Raw genomic sequence first — 27,800 nt, 5'->3', positions numbered from 1 at the left:
ACAGCATAGAGATGGTAGGAAAAGCCATGGGATGAGATTAATGAACCAAGGGAAGAAGTGTAGATAGAAAAGAGGAGGGGACCAAGAACAGAAACCTGAGGTATGCCGACAGGCAGAGGGATAGAAGTAGAAGAGGATCCACCAGAGTGAACACTAAAGGTGCGGAGGGAGAGGTAGGAAGAGAACCAGGAAAGGACAGAGCCCTGGAATCCAAGTGAGGACAGGGTATCGAGAAGTATGCTGTGATCGACAGTGTCAAAAGCAGCGGAAAGATCAAGAAGAATGAGGATGAAATATTGACCTCTGGATTTAGCCAGTAATAGGTCATTGGAGACTTTAGTAAGCGCAGTTTCGGTTGAGTGGAGAGGGCGAAAACCAGATTGTAGTGGGTCAAGAATAGCATACGAGGAGAGAAAATCAAGGCAGCGGCAACTCCCTGAGCTCATACGCTAGGCCCCCTCCCTACCCATCTTCAAAGCCTTGCTCAAAGCCCACCTCTTCAATGCCGCCGTCGGCACCTAACCACCATACCTCTATTCAGGAAATCTACACTGCTCCAACTTGACATTTTGCCCATTAGATTGTAAGCTCTTTTGAGCAGGGACTGTCCTTTTTGTTAAACTGTACAGCGCTGCGTAACCCTAGTAGCGCTCTAGAAATGTTAAGTAGTAGTAGTAGTATATTCTGAAAAGGCTTCAGACAGTTCAAAACACGGCTGCAAGGCTAATACTAGGCAAATTGTGCTTTGATCATGCTCAACCACTACGTTTTCAACTACAATGGCTCCCTGTAAAAGACCGTATTACATTTAAAATCTGCTCACTAACACACAAGATAATATATGGAGAAGCCCCTGAATACATGCTCAATCTAATCGACCTACCATCTAGAAATGCCCTAGTATCAGCAAGGACTTGCCTCAATCTACATTATCCCAACTGCTGGAATGTTAAATACAAGACCCTTTTTGCTTCGTCCTTCCCCTACATCAGTCCTAAATCTTGGAATGTTCTGCCAAAACAACTAAAAGAGCTAGTCGACCACCACCTGTTCAAGAAGTCCTTAAAAACATTCTTATTCGACAAGGCTTACTCCACTGGCAACTCCACGGTTTAACCTCTCTCTCTTGTTGACTGTACATTTGCCTGTTGCTTCGCCCCTGACATTCTCCCCGTGTTATCCCATGTTCCTTCCCCTCCTGTCTCATTCCGTATCTGTGCCTTCTATGTATTGTATTGTATCCTCTTGAATTAATGTAAGCCACATTGCGCTTGCTCTTGTGGGAAAATGTGGGGTAAAAATGCACCAAAATAAATAAATAAATAAATAAATAAATAGATGGCACTTGAAAAACTGGTGCCAAAAATATTTTTGCCTAGGCATATTCTGTAAACCGCACCTGGATTTAGGCGTGGTTTATAGAATACACCTAGTGGCCATATCTGCGCCTAACTCTAGGCACGTCCATTTACGCCAAATAAAACTTTTTGTAAATACCAGTCCTAAGATAGGAGCACAGCAGGTATATTCTATTACCGTGCGCGTGGATTTTCAGAATGCCCATGGCTACGCCCCCTTTTTGTCAATGCACATTAGAATTTACTCACACCAGTTTACAGAATACGCCTTGCAAGTTGTGCACATAAATTCTAATTAATGTCAATTAGTATCAATAATTGCTTGTTAAGTGGAAATGATCGATGCTGACTGGCTTGTTAAGTAATTAAACTGCACATACAAATCCAGAATACAAGCAGATTTGTGCGTGCAATTTTAGTCATGCTATATAGAATCCAGGGGTATGCTAGTAACATAAGTAACATAGTAGATGACAGTAGATAAAGACCTGTATGGTCCATCCAGTCTACCTAACAAGAGATAACATATGCGTGCTTGACCTTGAGCTGCCCTTGCTATTTTCAGGGTACAGTCTATTGAAGTCTGCCCAACACTGGTTTATTTTTCAACTACTTGAATTGCCATCAAATCCCGTTCCAGCTCAACCAGATCTATCTAGCCATAAACGGGACACAGACCATAGAAGTTCGCTCATCACAAGCCTTACTTCCCAACTACTGTATTTGATGCTTAAGTACGACTACCTCCTCTTGCAGCAGGTTTAAACTGGAACTTTTTGGCACTCTACTGATTTTTCTTCCTGTCCAGGGGAGCTGACCACTTCTGCTGGTCACAATGCATACACTTCTACCAAGTAATGCTGCAATATTTCCAAAATATCTATTTAGTTCCCTCTTTGACTACAAGGAGGAATAGGGAAACATGCTTACGTTCCCTTCTCTACTGAATTAACTGGTATGGATGGCATTTCTATTCTTTCCTATATGAATATTGTATTTCCTTTCCATTTCTTTTGGCTTTAATTTATATAAACTGCTTTCATCTGCTAAGTTAGCAAATGCTAATAAACTAAACTAAGAATTTTTTTTTCTTCCATGTATTTATTTATTTTATAAATTTTTATACTGTACAATCTAGCATTCTTGGCAGTGTACAATAAAATATACGAAATCCCTGGCACAGCATGGCAGAGATGCATAAGTAAAAAATATTCATCTTCCAGATTGATTATTCTTTCACTTTGTTTCCCCTGCTATCTAAGGTTAATTAAGATATAATCAAAGAACAATTTTGGGCAGGAAGGGGCAACAAAAAATATACCACCTTTCAATGTTACAGCCAAAGTGGTTCACATATTATATACAGGCACTTTCTCTGCCCCATTGGACACACCATTTAAGTTTTCTTTACCTGGGGCAATGAAGGACTGAGGGGTCCTTTTACTAAGGTGCGCTGAAAATGGCCTGCGTTGTTGTAGGCGCATGTATTGGACATGCGCAGATCCATTTTTCAGCGCGCCTGCAAAAAAGGCCTTTATTTGGTTGAAAACGGATGTGAGACAAAATTTAAAAAATTGGTGCGCTTCCATTTTGGGCCTGAGACTTTACCGCCACCCACTGACTTAGTGGTAAGGTCTCACGCGTTAACCGGGCGCCAATCATCAGCACGTACACTGCCGATTACCAACCCGGTTAGTGCCACGCGGTAGAAACCAAAAAATATTTTCTGCCGCGCGTATCGGATGCACGTAAAAAATGGAATTACCGCCTGAGGCTCGCGGTAGCCGGGTGGTAGTTCCAAATTGACGCGCGTTGGACGCATGTAGGCGCCTATGCGCCTTAGTAAAAGGGCCCATGAGTGACTTGTACACGGTCACAGGGAGATGCAGTGGGAATTGAATCCCCTTCCCCTGGTTCTCAGCTCGCTGCACTAACCATTAGGAAGCAGAGCATGAAACCTCCATTATTTTGTTATATGCGCTGTCCTTGCTGAATGCACTACCGAGTGAGTTTCACGTGACTGACTTTTGGAGAAGGTTGCATATATATTTATTCCTGCAAGTGTAGGCTGACTGCTGCACATACGTTTTCTGCAGTCTGGGATGTGGTACTATTACTTATTTAAATCATATTGGTCTGTTATTTTGTATGTCTATTTATTAGACTTTACTGTGATCCTGTTAATTTTATTGTTTTGTTGTATTATGTTTATTGTAACTTACCATGACCCTGTGGTGATTAGGGAAGTATCAAATAACTAAATACTACTTTACAGAGAACGAGAGGAACCTAGTGAAATTCAGATCATTTTTAATAGAGTAACATTGAGAAGTGCTGTAAACTTCTTGCATCCACATGGTTTTCACTTCCATCAATTACAAAAAAAAAGGCGTCTTCATACATAAAACGTCTGACACTAACAGCCAGATGCACTAACTCCACGGAAAGAGCCCTTTCCTTACCCGCGGGCTTGTATGAAGGAAATCGCATGCAAATGAGCTGCTCGCTGTTAGCTCATTTGAACGCGATTTCCTTCCTAAGGAGGGGAAGCCAGTCGGACAGCTGAGCATGCGCAGAGAAGCCAAGCATTATGCTGGCTGCTCTGCGCATGCCAAAGACAGTTTCATACACGCAGACAAGCTGCGTGTATAATAGCCATCAATAAATTGCCAGGCATTTTGTGCAGCAGAGGGAGAGAGCGGGAGAGAAAAATCGGGGATCAGGATGTGCGAGGATGCCCAAATCAAAACTACTTGGATGTCCCTTTCGATTATGCCCCTCCAGGTCTCTCTCAGCCAATCACAGCGCGTTTCGCACTGTGATTGGCTGAGAGAGACCTGGAGGGGCATAATCGAAAGGGACAGCCAAATAGTTTTGGATTTGGATGTCCTCGCACGTCCCGATCCCCAATTCTCTCCGGCGGTGGTCATTTCGGTTTGGGCACTTTAGTCGTAAGAAAAACACGTCCAAGAGAAGGATGCCCATCACAAAACCTGAAGAAAAAAACGTCCAAGTGTTTGTCAGGGACATCCTTTTTTTTTTCAGTGAAGGACGTCCAAGTGTTAGGCACTTGAAAGAACGACCCTGATGAGCACTTGGACGGTTTTTTTTCTTATGATTTTTGCGATGGGCGTCCTCCTCTGCATGGGTCCCGCTCACAGCAGCCTCAACGAGAGGTGCAGACCTCCCGTTAGGTTTTCCATGGTGCATGGGGTCGGAAACGGTAGTGCATCACATCACATTATAATAGTAATTAGCTCATTTGCATTCCATTTTCGTTAGCTGCTACCGTGAAAGGAAAATGGCTCGGAGAACCCTTTTGTGCATGTCCCGGTTTACTACTTGCGTGCTAAACTGGCTAGAACCAGTTTAAAAACCACGTTGCTGGCTCGTTAAGTTTAGTGCATCTGGCCCTAAGTGCTCTGTTGGAGCAGTTTGAAAACAAACACCAGCGGGGAACGCAGGGAAAAATAACAAGGTCAAAACTTTCTATTGCTTTTACTGTAGTCTCCCTAAGTTCCTGAACTGTTATCTAGCTCTGGCCACTTGTACAAATATTGGCTTCTGTTTTCCCATTTCTTCAGCAAATAGATTATTTGCAGAGGAGTCTCTGGCTTTGTTTTGATTTCCAAACTGTTAACAAAATATTCTGACAGCTGAACGGATTCCAACCTATGGACTAATGCATCAAATCCACTCCTCACGTTATAACTGGGGAGGAAGAGCTTATGATTCTCGTTCAATTGCATAATGTCTATTCCATCTGTATTTCATAGGCTTTTAGTTCAATTCCTCTAGAACTCAAATGTAATGCATGGCAAGCGCTTTGCAGGGAAACTAAACTGAGGCATGTCCGGTATCACGGAAAGGAAAGCACTGACAGGTAGTTCTGTGTAAGACTTCAAAAGGAGAACTCAGCTTCACGAGCATGTGTTCCAAACTGGAAAAAAATCTGAGGCTTAAAGCATTTAAAATATGTTGCTGAGTCTTCTTTATTCACTCTAGGGAATCTTTCTAGGAGAAGCCTAATGATTAGAGCAGTGGCCTACAAAACAGGGAACTCGGGGACAGCCATTTAACCTTCTGTCGCCTCAAGTACAAATTTAGGGCTAGGTTTACTAAGCGGCACTAAGGGCGCGTTAGCGTTTTTAACGCGCGTAAATGGTGTACGTGTGTTAAACACCAACGCGTCCATAGAAATGTATATGTGCGTTAGCGTTTAACACGTCTTAAATTTACAGGCACGTTAAAAACACTAACGCACTTTAGTAAACATACCCCTTAGGGCCTTTTTATTAAATTGCATTGAGCAGTTTACATGCGCTAAAAACTAGTGCAGGAATGTGTTAAGGGACTTTGCAGCATTTTTGCAGTTAACGCACGGTAGGTCACGCATTAAGGGCCTCTTTTATCAAGCCGTGCCAGAGATTCCCGTGCGGCAATGCTGACGGAGTCCGTTCAAAGTGATAAAAGAAGCCTTAATTGCCTTTGTGTTAGGTCATGTCACGGGCAGAGAACGGGTAATGGAAGGATTTGTCTGATTAGCACACTGCATATAGAGACAGATTCTAGATAAGGCGCCTAAAAAACCCTCTTTATAAACATTTCCGCCTAAGCGTATTCTAGATTTAGGCACGGTATATAGAATACACTTAGATGATATCCCAGTGCCTAAAACTATGCACCTCTATTTACACCAATGAAACAAAATGACAAAAAGATGAAGTGTGACTTAAACCAGCAACCTCTGGTTCTCAGGAAGCTACTCTATCTATTAGGTTACTCCTTCACATGAACTTCTTTGTGGCTGTTTTATAAGATGGATGTTCCATTGCAGAGGAGATCACGTGGTGCGATGAGCTGAGCGGCTGTGCTTTGCTTCAGCTCGAGAGCTCCCGCTCCACACTTTGAAAAATCTGCACGACAAATGCTTGAAATTTGAATTGGCGGTCTTACTAATATTGTATGGACAGATTTATCACTAAATCCCCAACTGGAATGGCGTTACGAACGGGGAAAAGAGAGAAAGAGAAGACCAAATTGCTTACCCCCGATTCCAAGATGGCGGCGGCTCCGGTGCAGGCGGACCAAATATTTACAGGTTCGCAACTAGAACAGATCACTTTGGCAGTCGCGAAGGCCTGGCAGCCGAAGTGGGACGTGTTGGACCAAAAGCTGGATGCCATTCACACAAAATTGGAGGGACTGGAGACCCGCACGGAAGATCTCGAGACTCGGGTCTCGGCCCTTGAAGATGACTCCCAGGGCTACAATGCGGACCTCCGCGACGTCAGCTTCAAGAGCACATGGAAAAACTTGAAGACCTTGAGAACCGTTCCCGAAGGAACAATCTTCGGATCGTAGGCCTCTCAGAGAACATCCCAGACAGAAACCTGTCGGAGTGGCTTACAACTTGGTTGGCAAAAGAGTTGGCATTGTCGGACTCCCTGGGGCCCCTAATAATAGAAAGAGCACATCGTGTGGGACGCCCCAGAGAAAATCAAACCAGACCGCGCGTGATTGTAATGCGCCTGTTGAACTACCGCCAAAAAATAGAAATCCTAAACGGATTCAAGATCCGCAGAGGGGAATTAAAACATGACGGGCGGCAAGTGCTAATGTTTCAAGATTACTCAGCGGGGGTCCAGGAACAACGACGGAAATACCACCCATTGTGCTCCCTGTTGGCTCAAAAGCAAATTCGCTTTATTCTTCAGTACCCTGCATCACTAAAAATATTAAATCAAGGACAATGGAGAGTTTTTCGGTCCCCTGAAGAAGCAAGAACTCTTTTAAGAGAACAAGGCATACTAGAAGGAGAATGAGAACATTGCAACTAATATCGGGGGATTGAAGGACAGAATATTAAAGTGGCAGTAAGTACAGTAAATAAACGCTCAACGGGGCGGGAGGCTCTCAGCAATCCAGGTGATCTCCTGCTAATTCCAGGTTTAGGCCTGGAAAGATGGCTGAAGGGATGGTAATGAGGGGGGGGGGGGGGGAAGAAGGGAGGGAGGGGGGGATTTAGGGAAAGAATTGGAACTTTGATTGTATATAATAGGGGTCTAGTTTGGTGCCAAGAGATAGGAGGTGCTCCAAATCGGGAATGGTTAGAGTTAGCTTATAAAATAAACATGAGGGCTAATGTGCAACTTCGGAGCTGGGGAGACCTAGTAATATCACAGAGGTGGAACAGAGTGGCTATACAGAGGGTAATTTCATCAAGGACAGAAGGGTTAGGAAATAATGACTACTAGGATAATAACGTGGAATGTAGGGGGTATTAGTTCCCCGGTTAAGAGGGCTAAGATCCTTACAGCGTTAAAAAGACACAAAGCAGACATAGCGTGTTTACAAGAGACACGCTTAACAGATAAGGAACACTCCAAACTGCAAAAACTGTGGGTTAGTGAGGTATTTGCGGCCTCGTCGCAGAGTAGGAAAGGAGGAGTCGCGGTCCTATTTAGAAAGGGGCTCTCATATAAAGCAACTATATTGGACAGAGGGGTCAAAGGAGATTATATCTTATTAAACGTGTGGCTCCCAGGAAAAGAATTTACGCTACTAGTCCTATATGGGCCCAATAACTATGAAGCCACATTCTTTAAATCCTTAGCTGGGAAATGCCTGCACAATGGGAGAGGAGACCTGATAGTTGTGGGAGATTTTAACGCAGTGATTGACACACGTCAGGATTGTTCAAACACACTAGCCTCTCACTACCGGGGGACACGAGCTAGAGAGTTCCAAGGATTCAACAAGACTCTTGACCTGGTGGATCCATGGAGAATTCACCATCCTGGGGATAAAGATTATACACACAGATCAAGAGCCCATGGTACATCCGCCCGGATTGACTATATTATGGTAGCTCGCTCATTATTTTACTCGGTGAGAACGGCAACTATTGGACCTGAAGAGATAACAGACCACTCATTAGTGTGGGTAGATTTTGCATTCACGATGGATGATAGGGGGGGGAGGGGGTGGAGATATCCTGCACATTTATATCAGGACCAACACTTACGAGCACATATACAAAAGAATTGGGCCCAATATATAGAACATAACCAAGTACACCTTGAATCTCAACCAGAGCTGTTTTGGTCCGCCTCTAAAGCAGTATTGCGAGGTGCCATCATAGCATACTGTCACATTAAAAACAAGAAAAGGGCCATAGGCATTTTAAGATTGGAACGACAATTGCAAAGGGCTAAGAGAACCCATCTACATCACCCCTCAGATGTCACTTTAGAAACCTTAAAAGCTACTCAGGTGGCATTAAATAGTTTATTGCATGAAAAAGAACTTAAATCAGCATTGTTTTATAAATTTAAATTACAGAGATTTGGTAACAGGGCGGGCAAAATGTTAGGACGTTTAATTAAAAGTGCGGGAGTCCCAAGGACTGTAACAACAATTAAAGACTCCAAGGGAAACCTTCTTACAGATAATAGGGAAATAGGACGGGCATTTACAGATTACTTCACTACTTTGTACCAGGCGGGATCACCTCCAACAGAGCAGGCAACACGACAATACTTACAACAGATAGGCCTCCCCAAATTTTCAGAAGAACAATTGGAAGGTTTAAATAAACCATTAACAATGCAAGAATTGCAGGGGGTGATTAAAACGTTAAAACTATGGTCAGCGCCAGGCCCGGACGGGTTATCCGGGGAGTATTATAAAATGCTACCGGGGGAGGCTTTAGCAGCGTTGTTGGAATATCATCGGGAAGTAGTGGAGAAAAAAGGCTTCCCGAGGTACGCCAACTCAGCATTGATTACATTGATACCGAAGCCAGGGAAACCTCTTGATAAAGTGGAATCCTATAGACCGATATCCCTGCTTAATGTTGATACGAAAATACTGGCAAAGATGATGGCGGAACGACTAGCGCAATGTCTGCCATCTCTGATTGGGGCGGAACAGGTGGGATTCGTACGAGGTCGTCAATCGGTTCATAACATTAGAAAAACCCTGATGGCCCTAGCAGCAAGTCAACAAATTGGAAAGCCCACCCTGATCTTGAGTTTAGACGCTGAAAAGGCCTTTGATCGGGTTGGGTGGGACTTCATGTTTCAAACTTTGTCAATGATGGGTATGGAGGGCTGGTTTATGCATGCAGTACAGGCATTGTATAGAGGACCCAGAGCAGGGGTGTTAATAAATGGTGTTAAAGAACCAGAATTCCAGATATATCGAGGTACAAGACAGGGTTGTCCCCTGTCGCCATTGTTATTTTTGCTATCTCTGGAACCTTTAATAAGGAAAGTCTCCTCAGCTCCGGATATCCGGGGGGTCACGTTGGCGGGTCAGGAAATAAAAATCTTAGCATATGCAGATGACCTACTAATAATCCTGAGAGAGCCTACTGAAACCCTGGGAAAACTAATACAGATACTAGAGGAATATGGGAGTTATTCAGGCTTCTGTTTAAACCTGTACAAATCAGTAGCACTACCGGCTTTCCCGGAAGTGCGCACGGGGTGGCCTGGGACATTTCCCCTACAATGGGCACAAAATACCTTGAGATATCTGGGAGTGAATATCCCCATGAACTTAGCCACACTTTATGAACAGAACGTGCAGCGATTGATGCAAGACACGAATAAACAATTACAAGCTTGGGGCCCATTACCACTCTCCCTGATGGGGAGGATTGCTCTGTTTAATATGGTCATTGCCCCTAAATGGCTATACACTTTTCAAACGCTACCGCTTTTCCTAAAAAAGACTGATGAATATAAATTGACTAAGATAGTGTAATCCTTTTTATGGAAGGGGAAAAAACCACGCCTCCCATTTTCCACCATATGTGTCCCGACGGAATATGGAGGACTGGGATTGTTAAATGTAAAATATATGACTGTTGCCAGTGGAATGCGACATCTGAATGATTGGTTCAGAGGTACACAAGACTATACAAATACTTCAATGGAGTTACAATTATATCCCGGACTACATTTCAGTAATTACCTCCATACAAAGGGGCCCTCGCCGCCATATATCCTGCAGAAAACGGGAATAATGGGGTCAGCGAAGGCAGTGTGGAAATGGATTTGTAAACTCCACAGGTTTTCGGCTAGAGTTACTCCATACCTGTCGATATGTGGAAACCCTGCTTTTGAACCAGGGCTCCTATACCCAGCATTTACCCGCTGGAAACGGAATGGGATGGTGTATTTGATGCAAGCAATCACGCAAGAGGGGAAGATAAAACCTTTCCAGGAGTTACAGACTGAGTTTGCAATGCTTCCTTCGGACAAGTTTCATTACTTTCAGTTGAGACATTATATACAATCTTTACCGTGGGAAGACCTGGCTGAGGATGTCCAAGAGGAATTGGCCTCAGCCTTTTCATTGACAGCACAGCAGAGGGTGCCTCTCAAATTTCATCACAGGCACATTCGGGATACGGCAGAGGAGCTGGATTATGGGAAACTGCTAATTATGTGGCAACAAGACATACCAATGACTCTTACCCTATCTCAGTTCAAATCACATATTATTACAATGCGAAAACAGACAGCTATGATCTCACACTGGGAGACTCAATACAAAGTGGCGCTCCGGCTGTATATTTCTCCTCGAAGGGCCTTCCACATGGGGCTCTCTCCCTGGGGGGAATGCCCTAAGTGTCGGGAGCCGGGGGCCACCTTGGGACATATGTTGTGGACCTGCAGAGGTATATTTCAATACTGGAAGGATATAATACAGTACGTTTCAAAATTGTGGGCATCAGGGTGGAAATATGATTCAGGTCTACTACTGGGACATCCGATATTAATCCACCCTATCCCGTCGGGACTAACAGCTTTTGTGAATAAATCTATTATAGTGGCCAAACAGGTGATCCTCTCTGAGTGGCTTTCCCGACATTACCCTACATGTTCCCGATGGAGAGCCCGCATGATCACATTGGTGAGAGTTGAAAGGATGGCAGTTGTGGACTTCAAATCCAAAACAGGATTACAATTCCAGAACATTTGGAGCCCATTTCTTAATACACTGTCCCCGCATGCTAGGAGCAGATTGCTGAACTTCTAATGGGACTTACACAGCTGGACTCAGAATGTCTGGAAGGGAGGAGGGGATTGAAGGGGAAGGGGAGGGAGTTCTTTCAGGGGGGGAAGGGGGAAGGGGGGATGGGAGGGAAGAGGGAAGTTGGGGGGGAGCATTAAAAGAAATAAGTTTTTGGTCACCATGTTTTTGTATTTACAATGTTTTCTTTATTCAATAAAAAAAGATTAAACATAAGATGGATGTTCCTCTTCTGCCACACAGATATCCAGGTACCTTGTTTTGCCCTTTTCACGGCAGGGGCGTAGCCAGACTACAGATTTTGGGTGGGCCTAGGCAAGAAGTGGGTGGGCACCAAGTGCTCTTCCCACCCCCCCTCCCCCCACCCAACCACCACCAACAAAAATATCTCAGCTGGCGGGGAAATGCTTCTTTCCACCATGGCAGTCTGCAGTACGCATGCGCTGAAAACTGAGCTTGCGCAAGTGCTGGTATCTTGGAGAGTAAGGTTCTCAGTGTGTTTTTGCACAAAGTTGTGCATAGTGTTTTGCAGTTGAGCGATTGTGCTTAGAAGATGCTTTGAACAACCACTTTATTCTTTGACATACGATACATATCTAATATCTAAATTTAATAAAATGTATTAATTGTGCCTTTTATTTTTATTTTTTCTGTGTGTTATCAGATAATTATGGATTTAAGCCCCACCCCTGGCCACACCCCTAACCCCACCCCCTTTAGCCTCCCCAAACAGTTGGGCCACCGACCGCCTATGCATGAGGGATTTGTAATGCCTGATCCTGCCTACTGTGCCTGAATATAGCTCACCTTGAGCTACTACTGAAAAAGACCTGAGCAAAATCTAAATAAATAAATAAATAGAATCAGTGTTGCAAGTCTCCTAAAGCAGCAGGATGAGGTGGTCTAAAATCCAGGACTGTCCCAAAAATCTCTAGCCTGGAACTGAGTAGCCTGGCATCTCTGGAACAGAAGTGTTGCTTGACACTCATTCTGCTCCATAAAGTGCTAGGCTTCCCATGTCATTTACAAGTGACATGATTTATGTTAATAGGGCTCTGAAGCTTTTATGGAAGGAAGGATAACTTCTTTCATGTACTCATTAAACATTTTATAGTTATGGCCAAGATTTACATTAATGTGCTCTCAGCACCAAAATGTACACTGTAAGTGTTTCAGACTTTGTGCTAACACTATGTTGGTTTGTTTGCACATTAAATACACAATGCACTGGCCAGCTTTGAACCAGATGTGAAGTTAGGAAACAATATGTCACTGGTTTATATTTCCTACAGCAATCAAAGGCCATTTCCTCATCACCACACCACAGGCAAATATCATTACAATTAATATTTCTAGCATTAACATATCATCCTGGTAATGCCAGGGAAAACAGACCACTTAATCTCAATACCTTGCTTTAAATTTGAAAAGACTCTAAACACCAGAGCAATTAGCACCCTTGAATTAGTTTCAAGTACATTTCCCAGCTCTTGTTGAATTCTAAATAGCTCATTTTTAGACTATACAAAAGAAAGACTCAAACAGGCCAGCCGCAAATAGTTTGTTGACCTTGGGTAATGCTCTGAACCTGGAATATGTGTACTCTCCAGCCTGGCCAGTAGATGTCACTGTTGAATGACTGCTGCAATATCTTCCCCTTTCCCAATGCATTTCTCCTCTCTGCCCATTATTCTGAACACAGAAGGTTGCCAGCACAGCAGTCCCAACCTCAACTGACCTGAAGCATATGAGCCAGGATCACAAATCAGACCTGGATGTCCAGGTTGTGACCAGTGCTGCCATGCAGTTATCGGGCCACAGCTTTGTTTTGCAGGTTGGACAGAGTTATAGCTACGTGTTTCTTAACTAGATAAATCAGAGCTAGAAGCCCACACACACACACAACACAGCTGCCAAGTTATCCAGTTCGAGGACGAAGACTTTTTGGCTCGTACATTCAAAAAGCAGTTAAATGCAGGACCCATATGGCAAGTCACTCACTTGTAACAGGTGTTTTCCATTGACAGCAAGAATAAGGCAGCACACAAGTGGCATCTGATAGCACAGAGATGAAACTGCTATCTCAAAGCTTACATTTTTAGTGTAAAGTTCTGAGCAGGCACAGCCCTTCCCTCATCCAACAATCTCCACAGTAAGGGGTCCCTTTACAAAGTCGCACCGAAAAATGGCTTGTAGTAGTGTAGGGGTGGGTTTTGGGTGCGTGCCGATCCATTTTTTAGCGCACCTGTAAAAAAGGTCTTTTTTTGCCGAAAATGGATGTGCGGCAAAATCAAAATTGCTGCACATCCATTTTGGGTCTGAGACCTTATCTCCAGTCATTGACCTAGCGGTAAAGAATCCAGGCGGTAATGACCTACGCGTGTCAAATGCCACTTGGCGCACGTCTGTTACGCACACCCGAAAATAAATGATAGTTTTCAAATTACCGCAAGAGCCACGCAGTAGTTGGGCAGGAACTCCATTTTGGCATGCATTGTACGCATGTAGACGCTTACGCAGCTTAGTAAAAGGGCCCCTAAATCAGTTAGTTCCAAAGCTCAAAACAGTGAGAGAGGGAGGTGGGATGAACTGTGTGCCTTTTCTAGCAAAAAAGGTGCCGGTACTCAAATGCTAGGCTACCCCAGAATGGCCAGGCCCCCTGCTACCAGTCCCAGAATCTATGACAAGGCAGAATTAGTGTGTAGAGCCTGACCTCTTTCATTAAAACTTGGGGTCCACAAGTCAATCTTAGAAGACAATGGAAAAGGTGCCAGTACCCCCAAGTACCCCCTCAAAAAAAGCCCTGGTCTTATCAATCCTGGTGCCTATGATAACACCTGTTACAATTGAACAACATTGGGTCTAAAGCAATGGTTCCCAAACCTGGTCCTGGAGGTACCCCGGCCAACCAGGTTTTCAGGATATCCATAAGAAATATTCACGAGAGAGGTTTGCACGCAGTGGAGGCAGTGCATGCAAATCTCTCTCTCATGAATATTTATTATGGATACCCTGAAAGCCTGACTGGCAGGGGTACCTCCAGGACCAGGTTTGGGAATCACTGGTCTAAAGAATAATATTAGAAGCACTATTTCTTCATTCAGGTGGAAAGTGAGCAATCAGTGGGCGGATCCTTGGATACTCCCGATGAGGGAGAGCCCGGATAGTGATGGTTAATAGTTCCTCCTGATGAAGAAGATCTCGAAATGCGGTCTCACATAGAGGAGAGGAACTAAAGGAATTCAGGTGGACAGGGAATTGAAAGATTCGGATGTTTGTTTGTGGCTACACACGCAAGCCTTTCCTGTGTCGCACAGCAGACCTGCAAGGACAGTTGAAACAATCCCTTGACGAGTGATGTATGAGATTCAACAGTGACTATATACAGAGATTTAATCGCTTGGCAGAGTGGCCATTGTAACCCCAGATGTAACAACTTTGGGATGGAAAGAAGGGATCTGTGAAGATTGGAGGCGGTTATACAGTCCAAAGAGTATTGATTTCAACAGTGTGTTTTAGAGCTGGTTGGACATTACAGATTCAAGCATAAACATTGATCAATGATATAGACATGATTAGTATTTAAAGTTTATGTAAAGGTATAAATCAATGGGATAAGTTTGCCAAGTGGGGTATGGTGTGTAAGACACTTGAATGTGAGTTGCGTGAGTGCTTTGTGTATGAATTAGCAATTAATGGATGAACACTAATAAAGGTGTTTGTGAAATTTAACTTTAATAGTGGAGTACTTTTTGTATTATATAACTAAAGAATAATATGCCATCAAAGTATTAAAAGAGGACCAAGTAGCTGCCTTCCAGGTGGTGTTCAATGAAGCAGACTTCAGTAGGGCTACTGTGGCCGCAGTAACTTTAATCTGAAGACTTGGAACTAAGAGGAATATGTGCTTGTTCATAGCAGAATTGTATACAAGAGGTTTGCTATGTGTGTGTGTGGGGGGGGGGGGGGGGGGGGTTGCCACAGGCCTACCAGTCCTATTTAAATTGAATGAAATGAACACTTGAGTTGACTATTTCAATGATGCAATTCTTTCAAACAGTAGGTGACAGCCTATTTACAATCTAGAGTAAGAGGAGCCTTCTCTCAAGCACTTGAATAAGACCTTGAATAGAAGATTAGAAGCACTATTTCTTCATTCAGGTGGAGAGGAGTGTGGTAGCCGTGTTAGTCCACTCTTAAGGTTATCAATAGAAATCAAACAAAATAAAACATGGAAAAGAAAATAAGATGATACCTTTTTTATTGGACATAACTTAATACATTTCTTGATTAGCTTTCGAAGGTTGCCCTTCTTCGTCAGATCGGAAATAAGCAAATGTGCTAGCTGACAGTGTATATAAGTGAAAACATTCAAGCATTACTATGACAGTCTGACAGTTGTTACATCTGGGGTTACAATGGCCACTCTGCCAAGCGATTAAATCTCTGTATACAGTATAGTCCTCCTACCCACCCCCATCCTCCCACCCTGTCAGACTGTCATAGTAATGCTTGAATGTTTTCACTTATATACACTGTCAGCTAGCACATTTGCTTATTTCCGATCTGACGAAGAAGGGCAACCTTCGAAAGCTAATCAAGAAATGTATTAAGTTATGTCCAATAAAAAAGGTATCATCTTATTTTCTTTTCCATGTTTCATTCAGGTGGAAAGGCATGACAAATTTAGATAACAACTTGAGAAGTATCTGAAGGAGAACTCTGTGAGGATGGGATTGGGTAGATAGCTTGTACATTACCAATGCTTGAAGTTCACCAACTCTCCTAACTGAAGCGATAGCTACCAGCAAGAGCATTTTCTAAGTTAGGAATATGGAAGATGCTTTTTTCTAGAGATTTAAAAGGAGATTTCATCAGAGAACCAAGGACTAGATTCAGACCACAAGGCACAAGAGGCTTCTGTGATTGTGATATTAGAAGATTGTCTACTGGAGCATAGTATGCTACCAGTGCACTGAGATGTACTCTAATAGAAGGGGTTTGAGGTACTGTAAAACTATCATTGGAGGGCACATACTGAGGTTACGCCATTAAAAGTGCACCAGATCCATTTGAATACATACATTCACCTGGTGGAAGGCTTCTGAGTAGTTATCAATCTTGGATAGACTATGGAATGACAAAGGTAGAAACTAGATACTGTTTAATTTCAAGGTGGTGAGGGCTAGAAATTTGAGATCTGGATGAAGAAGTCAGCCCTCACTGCATGAGCTTTATGTTTTGTTCGGTTAAGTGGAACTAAAGAAAACTAAGGAGATGATAAGATCACTATGCACATGAAGGGCCATGCATGCTCAGCGCTTTACATTAACGGTCTGAGCTCTGGGAGAGCTGTTCCATCCTGGCATCATCTGATGACATCATCAACTTATGTAACTTACTCAATCCTACTTACTGACAAAAAGTATGTCAAGATAGAGTTGTCTAAATCCCAAGTTTAGCCCAAGATCTCTGTGGTAGCATGGATTAGTGGCCAACTGCAAAGCCTTACAAATTACGGCACACACAGGTTGCAGGTAAAAGTCAAAACAGTTTATTTATCTACACAAATGAAAATAGCCAGCCCTGTTTCCTCACAGGCTTGGTACTTCTAGTAAAGTCTCTTCAAGCATAGTCATAGTTTCAGTAGCCTGTCCCTGACATGGCTCCACAGTTCAATACGTAATAAGTTTCTTAAGCATAAGCATAGTTCCAACAGCCTGTCCTAGACATAGCTGACAGTTCAAACAATCAAGGGATAATTGGCCTACCTTGGCTGGTTTCAGTAAACTCACATACAATCTCTAGAGGTGTAGACTAGCAGGTTTCTTCACAACACAGGGTACAAACATCTCAGCTAGGGCCACTCCTCTTCCCTGGAACTCTCCTCAGCCAATCCAGAACACACTGGGAAGATTCTCAGTTCTGCTCCAATCTAGGGCTTTTAGCTTCCTTTGTCCCTGAGCCCCGCCCTCCCGCCTCAACAGGTTAACTAAGCTATTCCATGCCTTAAGGTAACTCAGTTACAGCCTCAGTGAGGGAGAATCCTTAAGGAAACCCTGTTTTGTACCACCCACTTCCTCACAATCCCCCTCTTAGAACTGGGGAACTTGGCAGCTCTGTAAGGGAAAGCTAAAAATGGCTCAGCTTGTGTTATAATGCATCTCGATCTGTGATTAGGCCAGCCCATGATGAGTTCAAAAAGCATCCTCAAGGCTGCATTTTATTATGCACAGATCTGCAATACTTTGGGATCACAAGAGATAAGCATTTAAAATAAGCATATATATTATGATTTCAAGCTATTATATTTTAAAAACAAACATGCTATTGTGGTTATGTTTCTGGTTCCCAGCAATGCTAGAATAACCCACCACCCAAACAATCTTTATAAGAGTTTCTTACAGACATGTGCCGGTCCTTTCACTGTGATTCTCACACTGCGGCTCCCATGCGGCACTGCGATTACAGTTTCTTCCCCTATGTACGGGAAAAAAATAAATCAATATTTAATTAATCTGACATCACAATATTAAAAATATATATAAACATCTATCTCTAGAGAAATGTATCCTGATCCACTAACAGCATTCTTTCACCTTGCAAACACACTTTTGAGGTAAGTTTAGAAGTCTTTGTGATCACAAAATGAATGAGTCATTACCTCACAGAGTCCAGGGAATTCCAAATATAGTACAGTTCAGGTTTCAGGTTTATTAAAATTAGACTTACAACCATAGAGAAAAAGTTCTTTCAAAGTAGTTTACACAGCATACAAATACATAGATGAATGTTAAAATAAGAAGAAAGGGGAAAGAGAAGGAGAACTCCATTCGTGTATAGAAAAGTTTAAGGTAAAAATGTTCGAAGTAGAGCAGGACTCACGACATTCAACGACCACGATTTCCTGATGGCTAAAAAAAAAAAAAAAGAGTCAGGAATCCAAAGGCATCCCAGAGTAAGGTTTTACATGTTGGATAGCTTGGTTTACACATGTTTTAAATAAATAAATGTTTGGAAGCAGGGGCAAACCAGACCACACGGTGGGAGGGGGCCAGAGCCCGAGGTTTGGGGGACACATTTTGAGTGCCACCCTGCCGCCCCCCCCCACCGCCACACCACGCCTTGCCTCCTTGCCCCCCACCCACTGCCTCACCTCCCCCCCCACCTCCTTGCCTCGCCTCTCCTCACCTCGCCTCCTTGCCACTTCCCCTCACAAACAAATACCTTTGCTGGCGGGGGTCCCCAACCCCCCCCCCCCCCCCCAGCCTTAGCCTTTTTCAGCGCTGGTCTCCGGCACAACCACGTTCACTGCCTGCCCCCTGCTCTTCTTTCTTCTTGCTCCTCCTGTGCTGAGCGTCAGCGTGCACAGGAGGAGCAAGAAGAGCAGGGGGCAGGCAGCGAATGCGGCTGCGCCAGAGACTGGCGCTGAAGAAGGCTTCAGCTGGCGGGGGTTGGGGAACCCCGCCAGCCAAACTAGGGGCCCGGACAAAATTTGCAGGGGCCCAGGCCCCAGTGGCCCCCCATAGCTACGCCCCTGTTTGGAAGGAGTGTTCTAAATGGAGCTGTATGGGAAGCACATTCCATAGGGTTGGGGGAATGAAACTAAAGGCCTTGGATTGGATGGAATCAAAACATAATGGTTGAAATGAAGAGTGAATTGAACTGCGAGGATCTTAGAGCTCTATAAAGAATGAAAAGAATCAGGTGTCACGAGAGATAAATTGGAAGTCTAAGCAGGTAACAATTAAGGTGAACATCAAGGAGGCAGTTTTATAACTTGGTGCCTCATTGTAGACACCCCAATGAGTTTTCTTACTTCATGGTCATTTTGTTTTTGGAGCTTTTTAACCGCTGTGGTAAAAAGGGCCCTGGCGTGTGAAAAAAACAGACCCATGGTCCACGAAGTACAATAGCAATGACCACTTCTGTAAAGCCTTTCTGGTATTTTGTTACTAGTATGAATGGTACCAGCATTTCTTTCTGCACCTCAAAAAAGACATAGTGGAATTGGAAAAGGTGCAGAGAAGGGCAACAAAGATGATACAGGGGATGGGATGACTTCCCTATGAGGAAAGGCTGAAGAGGCTGGGGCTCTTCAGCTTGGAGAACAGGCAACTGAGGGGGGATATGACAGAGGTCTATAAGATAATGAATGGAACGGAACGGGTCGATGTGGAGCATCTGTTTATGCTTTCCAAAAATACTAGGACAAGGGGGCATGCGATGAAGCTGCAGTGTGGTAAATTTAAAACGAATCAGAGGAAACTTTTCTTCACTCAACGCGTAGTTAAACTCTGGAATTCGATGCCGGAAAAAGTGGTTAAGGCGGTTAACTTAGCGGGCTTCAAAAAAAGGTTGGACGGTTTCTTGGAGGAAAAGGCCGTAGAATGTTATTGAATGGACGAGGGAATAATACAGTATTTTTAGGATGGGCGGGACAAATTGCTTGTTCTTTTGGCCGCTGTCGGTGTCAGGGTGCTGGGCTCGATGGACCCTTGGTCTGTCCCAGCATGGCGATGCTTATCTCTCTATATAAAACGCACCTCCAACGTTCTAATGAAGCCTCACTTTCCCAACGTTCTAAAAGTGAAGTGGCTGAGATAGGCATTCCTGCTCTCTGTAATCCATCTCCTGAATTGACATCACGTACTTCCGGGTTTGTCACAAGCAGAAGTGACCAACCACACGAGGTTTCTCGGCTTCAGAATGTTGGAGGTGCATTCTATTAAATAGGATTGGTCAGTTCCTTGAAGCACAGCCAGAGCTCAGCGTCCTGCACAGTAACGCTCAGACACCAGAGAGATAGAGGGGGGGCCTGACACCAGAGAGAGGGAGGGAGGGGGGGCCTGACACCAGAGAGGGGGGAGAGGTATCTCTCTCACACACTCTCTCTCTTACTCTCACACACTGTCTCTCACACACTCTATGTCTCACACTGTATCACATTCACTCTCTATGTGTCACACAGTCACTCACACACTCTCTTGGTCTCATACACTCAGTCTCAGAGAGTCTGTGTCTCACACACACTCTCTCTCTCGCACACACTGTATCTGTGTGAAACACACTCTCTCTCTCACACTGTGTCTCGCATACGTACTTGCACACACTCGCATTCTCACAGACACACTCGTACATAGACTCACTTTCTCTCTCACACACACACACACACACTTGCACATTCACTCTCTCACACACACACAGTCAGTGTCACATACACTCTCTCAAATATACACACTCCGAGGAAAACCTTGCTAGCGCACGTTTCATTTGTGTCAGAAACGGGCCTTTTTTACTAGTGTACTTATAATTTACAGGACAGGCACTGAAATTTACCGGAAAATGTAGAGCACATAACTCACCACGTATCCCTTCAGCTACAAGTTTCTTCTGACTCTGAGTCATTGCCTGAGGATTCTAAACTCATGACAATATGAAGGATTCAACCCCATTCATGCATATGCTCACTGCACATGATCTCACTGCACTTACAAAGCCTAAAATAAGTCAAGGAATTATTTATAGAGCATGGACACTTCATGGCAATTTATGTGCTTCCTCCTATTCCCCCTAAAAGATGAAGGAATTTGAAGGGACCAAGCAATCACCTTGCACGGCCCTGATTAAAAACATTTCAGTACACAGGAGACTCACTGCAAGACTTTTACTGTTCGGGCCATGGGAAGCTGACAATATCCTAATGCTGGAAAGAGTTAATAGTGGGGGAAAATAGAGGAGGAGAGAAACTGGTGGTGATCTCACGGAGACACCTCCTGAATCTTCCACACTGCGCAATCTGCTTAAGCTTTGCAACAAGCTACTTACCAAGTAATTTCTCTAAGCCTAGTATTTATCTATCAGGGAAGGAGGTAGAAAAAGCAAGAAAGGGGGATGTGGAGGTTCAGACTGAAGTAGTAGTCAAAAGCTAGGCCTGGTACATGGTAGCAGACAGACAGGCTGCTGGGAGTACTTCTACACATTTGAGTGAATTAATTCAATGGGGGGAATAAAGGTTGTGGGATACATGATGCACACATGCTGAATGGAGAGAGCAGGATTAGAATAAGGGAATTGGGAACCTGCTCCCCACAAGCTGAGAGAGGGAGATTGGTGCCATGGTTAGGAATTAATTGTGGGGAAAAATAAAAATAAATTCACCTTGGTTGGTCTTCTCCTGAGCTATTGCTGATGGTTCTGACTGAGAAGGGAGATAGCTCTCTATTGGGAAAACCCTTTACTGGTTGTTGCAGCACCCTGTTAAGGGTTGGTAATTGTGAACCCCAGTAAGTAGACTACTTTTAGGGGCTCTCCCTAAGACAGGAAAAGCAACAGCCCTTGAGAGCATTGATCAAGTTAAGGAGGCCTTTGGGAGCAGCTCAGGGCAGAAGAAGGAGCAGCAGCCCTTGGGAGCATTGCTCAAGGCATAGAGGTCTTTGGGAACAGCTCAGAGCAGAATAAAATGGCATGCAGGCACACTATCAGTACCTAGGGCCAAAAGGAGAAGAGGTAGCCCTCTAGTGTGGAACCCTGGTATGGTGGTTGCAGAGCCCTGTTAAAAGCTGGTAAACCTGAGTTCCAGCAGGGAGAAACCCCAGAGGTTCCTCTTGAAGGGGCAAGACCTCTGGGGTGCGATCAGCACTAGGGGCTCAGCCAGGGAAAAGGCCTCTGGGGTCCGATCAGCACTAGGGACCTATCAAGAGAGAGGACTCCCTAGATGTGGTTAGCACTAGGAGCCCAGCAGAGGAGGACAGCTCTTGGGATGACAACCAGTTCTCAGAACCCAGGAACAGCTTCCAGGAAGCCAAGCCACAGCAGGGGCAGGCATAGCCAGCCTGGAAGTCCAGCACAGCAGCAGAAGGGTGAGATCTGAGGGGACTGGGAGAGGGTGGACTAATAAGGACAAGAGAGGAGGGACCTAAGCAACAAAGTCATGCCCACACATAAACAACTAAGAAAATGGGAAGGGTTTACAGCTACTACCTTGGCAAGTAAGACTGAAAGGTGTGAAAGACTAGTATAGATCTGATTTATAGACTAATGCTACTGGTTTAAATGCATAATTACTGGTTTAAGAATTTAAGTACCGTTGAAATGTGTTGGTGGTAACTGGGTTAATATGATATGAAATCCTCATTTTTTAGGTGTCTAAGAGGTGTATATAGAAGCCTATGTACATAGTTCAATAAAACCTTTTTAATTTATTAGGTAGCTCTGTTCACAGTGGTCTTTTGGGATTTTTCCTGGGAGAAGAAGAGGGTTATCTAGTGGTGTGCTGGAGCCGGCTCGCATTGGCTTGCAAGAGCCGGTTGTTATTTTTTTTTTTAGATTTTACGAGCCGGTTGTTACATCTCCCACAGCGTCCTGCTCCCTGTTTGCCTCTCCTCCCCCGAGCCGTAGGGCCCAGGCACATACCTGGCTGAACCCATCGTGATGGTCTAGTGGAGTCTTCAGGGCAGGAAAGATCCCCCAAATTTTGAACGCTTCTGTAAACGAGCTCAGTTCTCTCTGACTGACCTGGGCCACAAAAACAAAAACCTACTAATCACTCTCCATACACTGTCCAGTCATCCAAGTCTAGCTTGGACGCAGGCCGGGGCCAGATAACAGTCCAGGAGTAGGCTCTTCACCCTTTCACGTTCAAGGAATACTTGCCACACCAAGGAGTTAACTTTTATGCAAAAACTTTACTGACCTCTGCAACAGGCAGTAAATCCAAATTCCATAAATCCTTATATACAGTTAGTATTTGGTTTAAGAGGTTTTCTGCCCATCCAAGACTATAGTGTACAGTCTTATCCACTAATTAAATGGGTTCTGAAAACTCCTGAAGTATATACAGATTTACAACTCCTCCAGTTCATCACCCATCTATTTGGGCTGTATAATTCAAGGCTGTACTGGTAGCATTGGTAGTCACCAGCAAACTCTTCCAAGATCAGACCTCCTTGTCTGTCCTCTCCTCCAGAGTTGCACTTCACTGAGCTGCACCCTCTGGCCTTGAACAGGCTCTTCCCTGTTCCTGTTTTTGAGCTGGACTCCACTTGCCCACCTAAAGCACTTCTCTTCAACAGGTACTGCCTTTGGCTGACTATAATGCCCCCTTAACTCAGCCTTAGGTTATCTGGCCTTTCCAGCATATCCCTTCTCCTCAAAGGGTCCTGGTGGGGGTGAAAGCAACCAAAGACCATGTGCTCAGACAAACAAGAACTTTTTATTACCTTAAACCTCACCTCTACTGTCAAACATTTCCCTCTGCAATAGAGAATGACACGGGGACAAAGTTTCTCCCCGTCCCCATCCCATACCCATGGGTTCTGTTTCCATCCCCACCCCATCCCCGCAGGTTCTGTCCCTGTCCCCACCCCTGTGGGCTCTGTCCTCATCTGCAGAAGCCTTGAACACTTATGATTTTATATATGTCTTGTTATTAAAGTATAAAAAGGAACAATATGCTGTGCAAATAGAAAACAATAATAACAATGAGCAGCTATAGTAAATCCTCCCGTCAACACCACCCTCTACCCTTCCAACCCCAATAATAGCTGACTTACTACTACTACTACTCATTATTATTTCTATAGCGCTACCGGACGTACGCAGCGCTTCACACTTGAACATGGAGAGACAGTCCCTGCTCGATAGAGCTTACAATCTAATTATGACAGACAGACAGGACATATCAGGGATAGGGGACAGTTGAAGGGTTAGGTTTAGGTTTAGGAGTTAAAAGCATCATCGAAGAGGTGGGTTTTTAGCTTAGATTTGAAGACAGCCAGAGATGGAGCTTGACGTACCGGCTCAGGAAGTTTATTCCATGCATACGGTGCAGCAAGATAGAAGGAACGGAGTCTGGAGTTAGCGGTGGAGGAGAAGGGTGCAGATAAGAGAGATCTGCCCAGTGAGCAGAGTTCCAGGGGAGGAGTGTAGACTTCTACTACCCCAAAGAACCCTAATCCACCCTGTTAAATTATCCAGGGGTACAAAATACAACCTGTTCTTTATGCCCTAGAGGGGAGAAATATGCCCTATGAAGCACTATTATGATTATTTAATCTGTGGATGAATAAATCATCAACAATCTCAGGATTCAGTCTAGCTCTCCTGTCTTCCACAGTCCTTCCTCCACACAACTCAGAGCCCTCCCTTCTGAAAAGCTCCCTCCTGATGACCTCAGCAATCCCCACTATAATGTGGGATTACACTTCTTACTGTATTACTCTACACACAACAACACTAAGCATGGATCAAACTCAATTAAACAAGACTACAGAGCATATCAGTACTGAAATTCAGCTTCTGTAATCTACAATGACAGAAAAATTCATATGCAGACTTTAATCAGGATTCTGGACAGCAAATACTAAACCAACAATATCTGGCATTTGTTTCAGCCAAAGAAACTCACATGTTCTCAAGAGAATTCAAACAAATATGCTAGATATTTTTAAATAAACATTTCCTTATGCTGCAGTTGTTATGTTTTTAATTTCCAGTAAAGACACTGAAAGTTTATCTTTGGCTAGAAAAAAGTGTTTTTCACTCATTGAATCTTTTGCTGATAATAATAATAATAATAATTTTTTAAAAAACGTTCATTAATGCTGATAACAATAACAAAGGCAGAACTGATTGGGAACGAGTTTAAAGACACCAAGCCCAATATTCAAAATGATTTAACTAGCCAGGAGGGGCTGCTGGCCATTTAAATAGCTTGGTCAAGGCTAGCCAGCAATGTTTAGTGCCACATACCTGGAAAGTGATGTTGAATATTACCACTAAACAGCCAACCCCTAACTGGCAAATTTAGGGGTGGAAAAAAATCCGGAAGAAATCCACCTAGGTGGAGAACTCAAAGATCCCATGGTGTGTAGCAAAAAGGAGCGAAGTGGGAAATGGACTATGGACTCCAGAGTCAAGGAAAAGAAACTCGATCCTTCAAGAAGATTTATTGATCATGGAATCGACACAGGAACTGTGTTTCGGCCTACGGCCTGTTTCAGGAATCTTTTGAATGAATAGATAAACAAAATCTTCAAAGTCTTGTCTTTTAACCTTATGACACTAAAGATTGGTCTTTAAAAAGACATTTGAGGTGGTGCTGCTAATGGTAGGTAAAGTATGTCGTCTGAATATCGCTGGGAAAGCAAATAAAAGTTTGGGGTGGGCCAGGGGGTGGAGAGAGGGCAGAGCATGGCCCTAGCTGGTTATTGGCGATATTCAGACCACTAAGCAGCTAGGTAAGCGCATAGAGTTAGAACAGAAAAAAAAAGATGTTCTAACTTTATGTGTCAAGTTCAACTGGGCACCTGTCTGCATAATGGCTGGTGCCTGGTTAAACTCTCATAGGGCCTGACAGGGTCCCTCCCCCATGATCCCCCTCCTACAACCCTGAAGAACGCCACAGTCCCCCCCCCCCCCCACCTCCATAGGCCCCCCTAGACTGCAGTTCAAAATGGCTGCACTGATCTCTAGTGGCAGGCTTCAGTACTTGAAGTACTGCAAGTACTTTAGGTACTATGGTACTTGAAGTACCGCAAGGTTGTAACTAGAGGCAGTGTTAAACATTTTATAAAGCCACACCTAATTTTACTGGATGGCCACTGACAAACTAAAGATAGGCTTCCTAAAATGGACTAAATTACATCTCTGGTATCAACTGCTACCTCTAGCAGGAACTGGTGAAATCTATTTATTTTTAGTTTTATTTATTTAAAAATGTCTTATATCCCACCCACCTACCAAGCTAGGCGGTTTATGGAATTACATGCATAATAAAATAAATTAAAATAAGTACAATTACAGAACAATAAGATTATGGAAAAGTTTGTTGAAAGAGCCAGGCTTTTATCTGCTTTCGGAAGATAAGCATTGATTCACTAGACCGTAAATCTAGTGGAAATGTATTCTATAATAATGGACTTGTAACCATGAACGATGACTTCCTGTACTCTTCCAATCTGATATGCCTAAAACTTGGAACCGCTAAAACAGGGGTGTCCAACCCAGTTGCGTTGCTACAGGGGACCACAGGGGCCTGCGCCCCCCAAGTTGGCTTTGGGGCCCCTGGTTTGGCTGGCGGGGGGTTCCCAACCCCTGCTAGCTGAAGTGTTTGTCCCACGCTGGTCTCGCCACATTGCCTACCCTGTTCTTCTCAGTTGCGCAGTGCATGCTCATTTTAATGAAACTGAGCATTCATGACACACACATGCTCAGTTTCATTAAAATGACCACGCACGGCGCAACTGAGAACAGAGCAGGGCAGGCAATGCGGGACCAGTGTGGGACAAGTGCTTCAGCTGGTGGGGGTTGGGGACCCCCACCAGCCAAGGTACTATCATGCAGTGGTGGTGGCGGCGGTGGGGAGATGGGCCTTGGGCTCTGCCCCCCCCCCCTCCCGCTGAGGCCTGGCTATACCCCTGGTCCAATCTTGGTCCTCAAGGACCACAATCCAGTCAGGTTTTCAGGATTTCCCCAATGAATATGCATGAGATCTATATGCATGTGCTGCCTCCATTGTATGTAAATTGATCTCATGCATATTCATAGTGGAAATCCTGAAAACCCGACCTGGTAAGGGCTGAGGTTGGACACCCCTGCTCTGATTGCTAGATCTCAGGCCCTAATCCCAGGGCCATTGCAAGGATATCTTGTGCCCCAGGCAAACTGTCAGTCTTGCACCCTCCAACCTGCTTTCATTGTCAGCACAAACCTGAGCAGAATTTTAAAATCTACCAGCAGGTTGGCTCCTTTAGCTACAGGAGATAGAGCGTTTTGCTTTCTTCTGAGGTGCAGGATCAAAACTGATGAACTCTTAAGTGCTCTTCCTCCTCAGGAGGCCTCTACTGATCCTGCACCTCAGAGGAAAACAAACTCCACCATTCATCCTCCAGCAGCAGGAGCTGGTAAATTGAAAAAGCCTTTTCGCTGCCCTTTAACCACCCCCAGAATGCCAGTGATTGCCTCCACATGCCAGAATGCGGAGTACGGTAAGGGGGACATGATGCAACTGGAGTTGAGTTGAGGCATGCTACACCCTCCATAAGAATATAAGCATTGACATACTGGGGCAGACTGAAGGTCCATCAAGCCCAGTATTCTGTGCCCAACAGTGACCAATCCAGGTCACAAGTACCTGACAAGATCCCAAAACAGTAAAACAGATTTTATGCTGCTTATCCTAGAAATAAGCAATGAATTTTTCCAAGTCCATCTTAATAATGGTTTATGGACTTTTCTTTCAGTAAATTCTCCAAACCTTTTTAAAACCCTGCTAATTTTTTCTTCTTTTTGTTGTATCCAAATGTCACAAAAGAAAGGAATGGATCTAGCAGCGTCCAAGTTTCAGAGCTAGCGCCTGTCTCAATTACCAGTGCAGTCCTCTGTAAGCTTTCA

General features: G+C 44.1%; 1 protein-coding gene across 2 annotated transcripts in view; it reads right to left on the bottom strand.

The window, feature by feature from the left end:
• Positions 1 to 27,800, bottom strand: part of ADAMTSL3 (ADAMTS like 3) — a 650,803-nt gene that overhangs the window by 186,260 nt on the left and 436,743 nt on the right. For both annotated transcript variants that reach the window (XM_030189627.1, XM_030189628.1), the window contains exon 8: positions 17,811 to 17,885. In XM_030189627.1, coding sequence (XP_030045487.1) covers positions 17,811 to 17,885 — 75 coding nt within the window. The remainder of the gene's footprint in view (positions 1 to 17,810; positions 17,886 to 27,800) is intronic.

The sequence above is a fragment of the Microcaecilia unicolor genome, chromosome 1 (assembly GCF_901765095.1).
Source record: "Microcaecilia unicolor chromosome 1, aMicUni1.1, whole genome shotgun sequence".
Lineage (NCBI taxonomy): Eukaryota > Metazoa > Chordata > Amphibia > Gymnophiona > Siphonopidae > Microcaecilia > Microcaecilia unicolor.
Note: the sequence above shows the minus strand (reverse complement) of the source record. Positions and strands in the feature narration are given on the sequence as shown.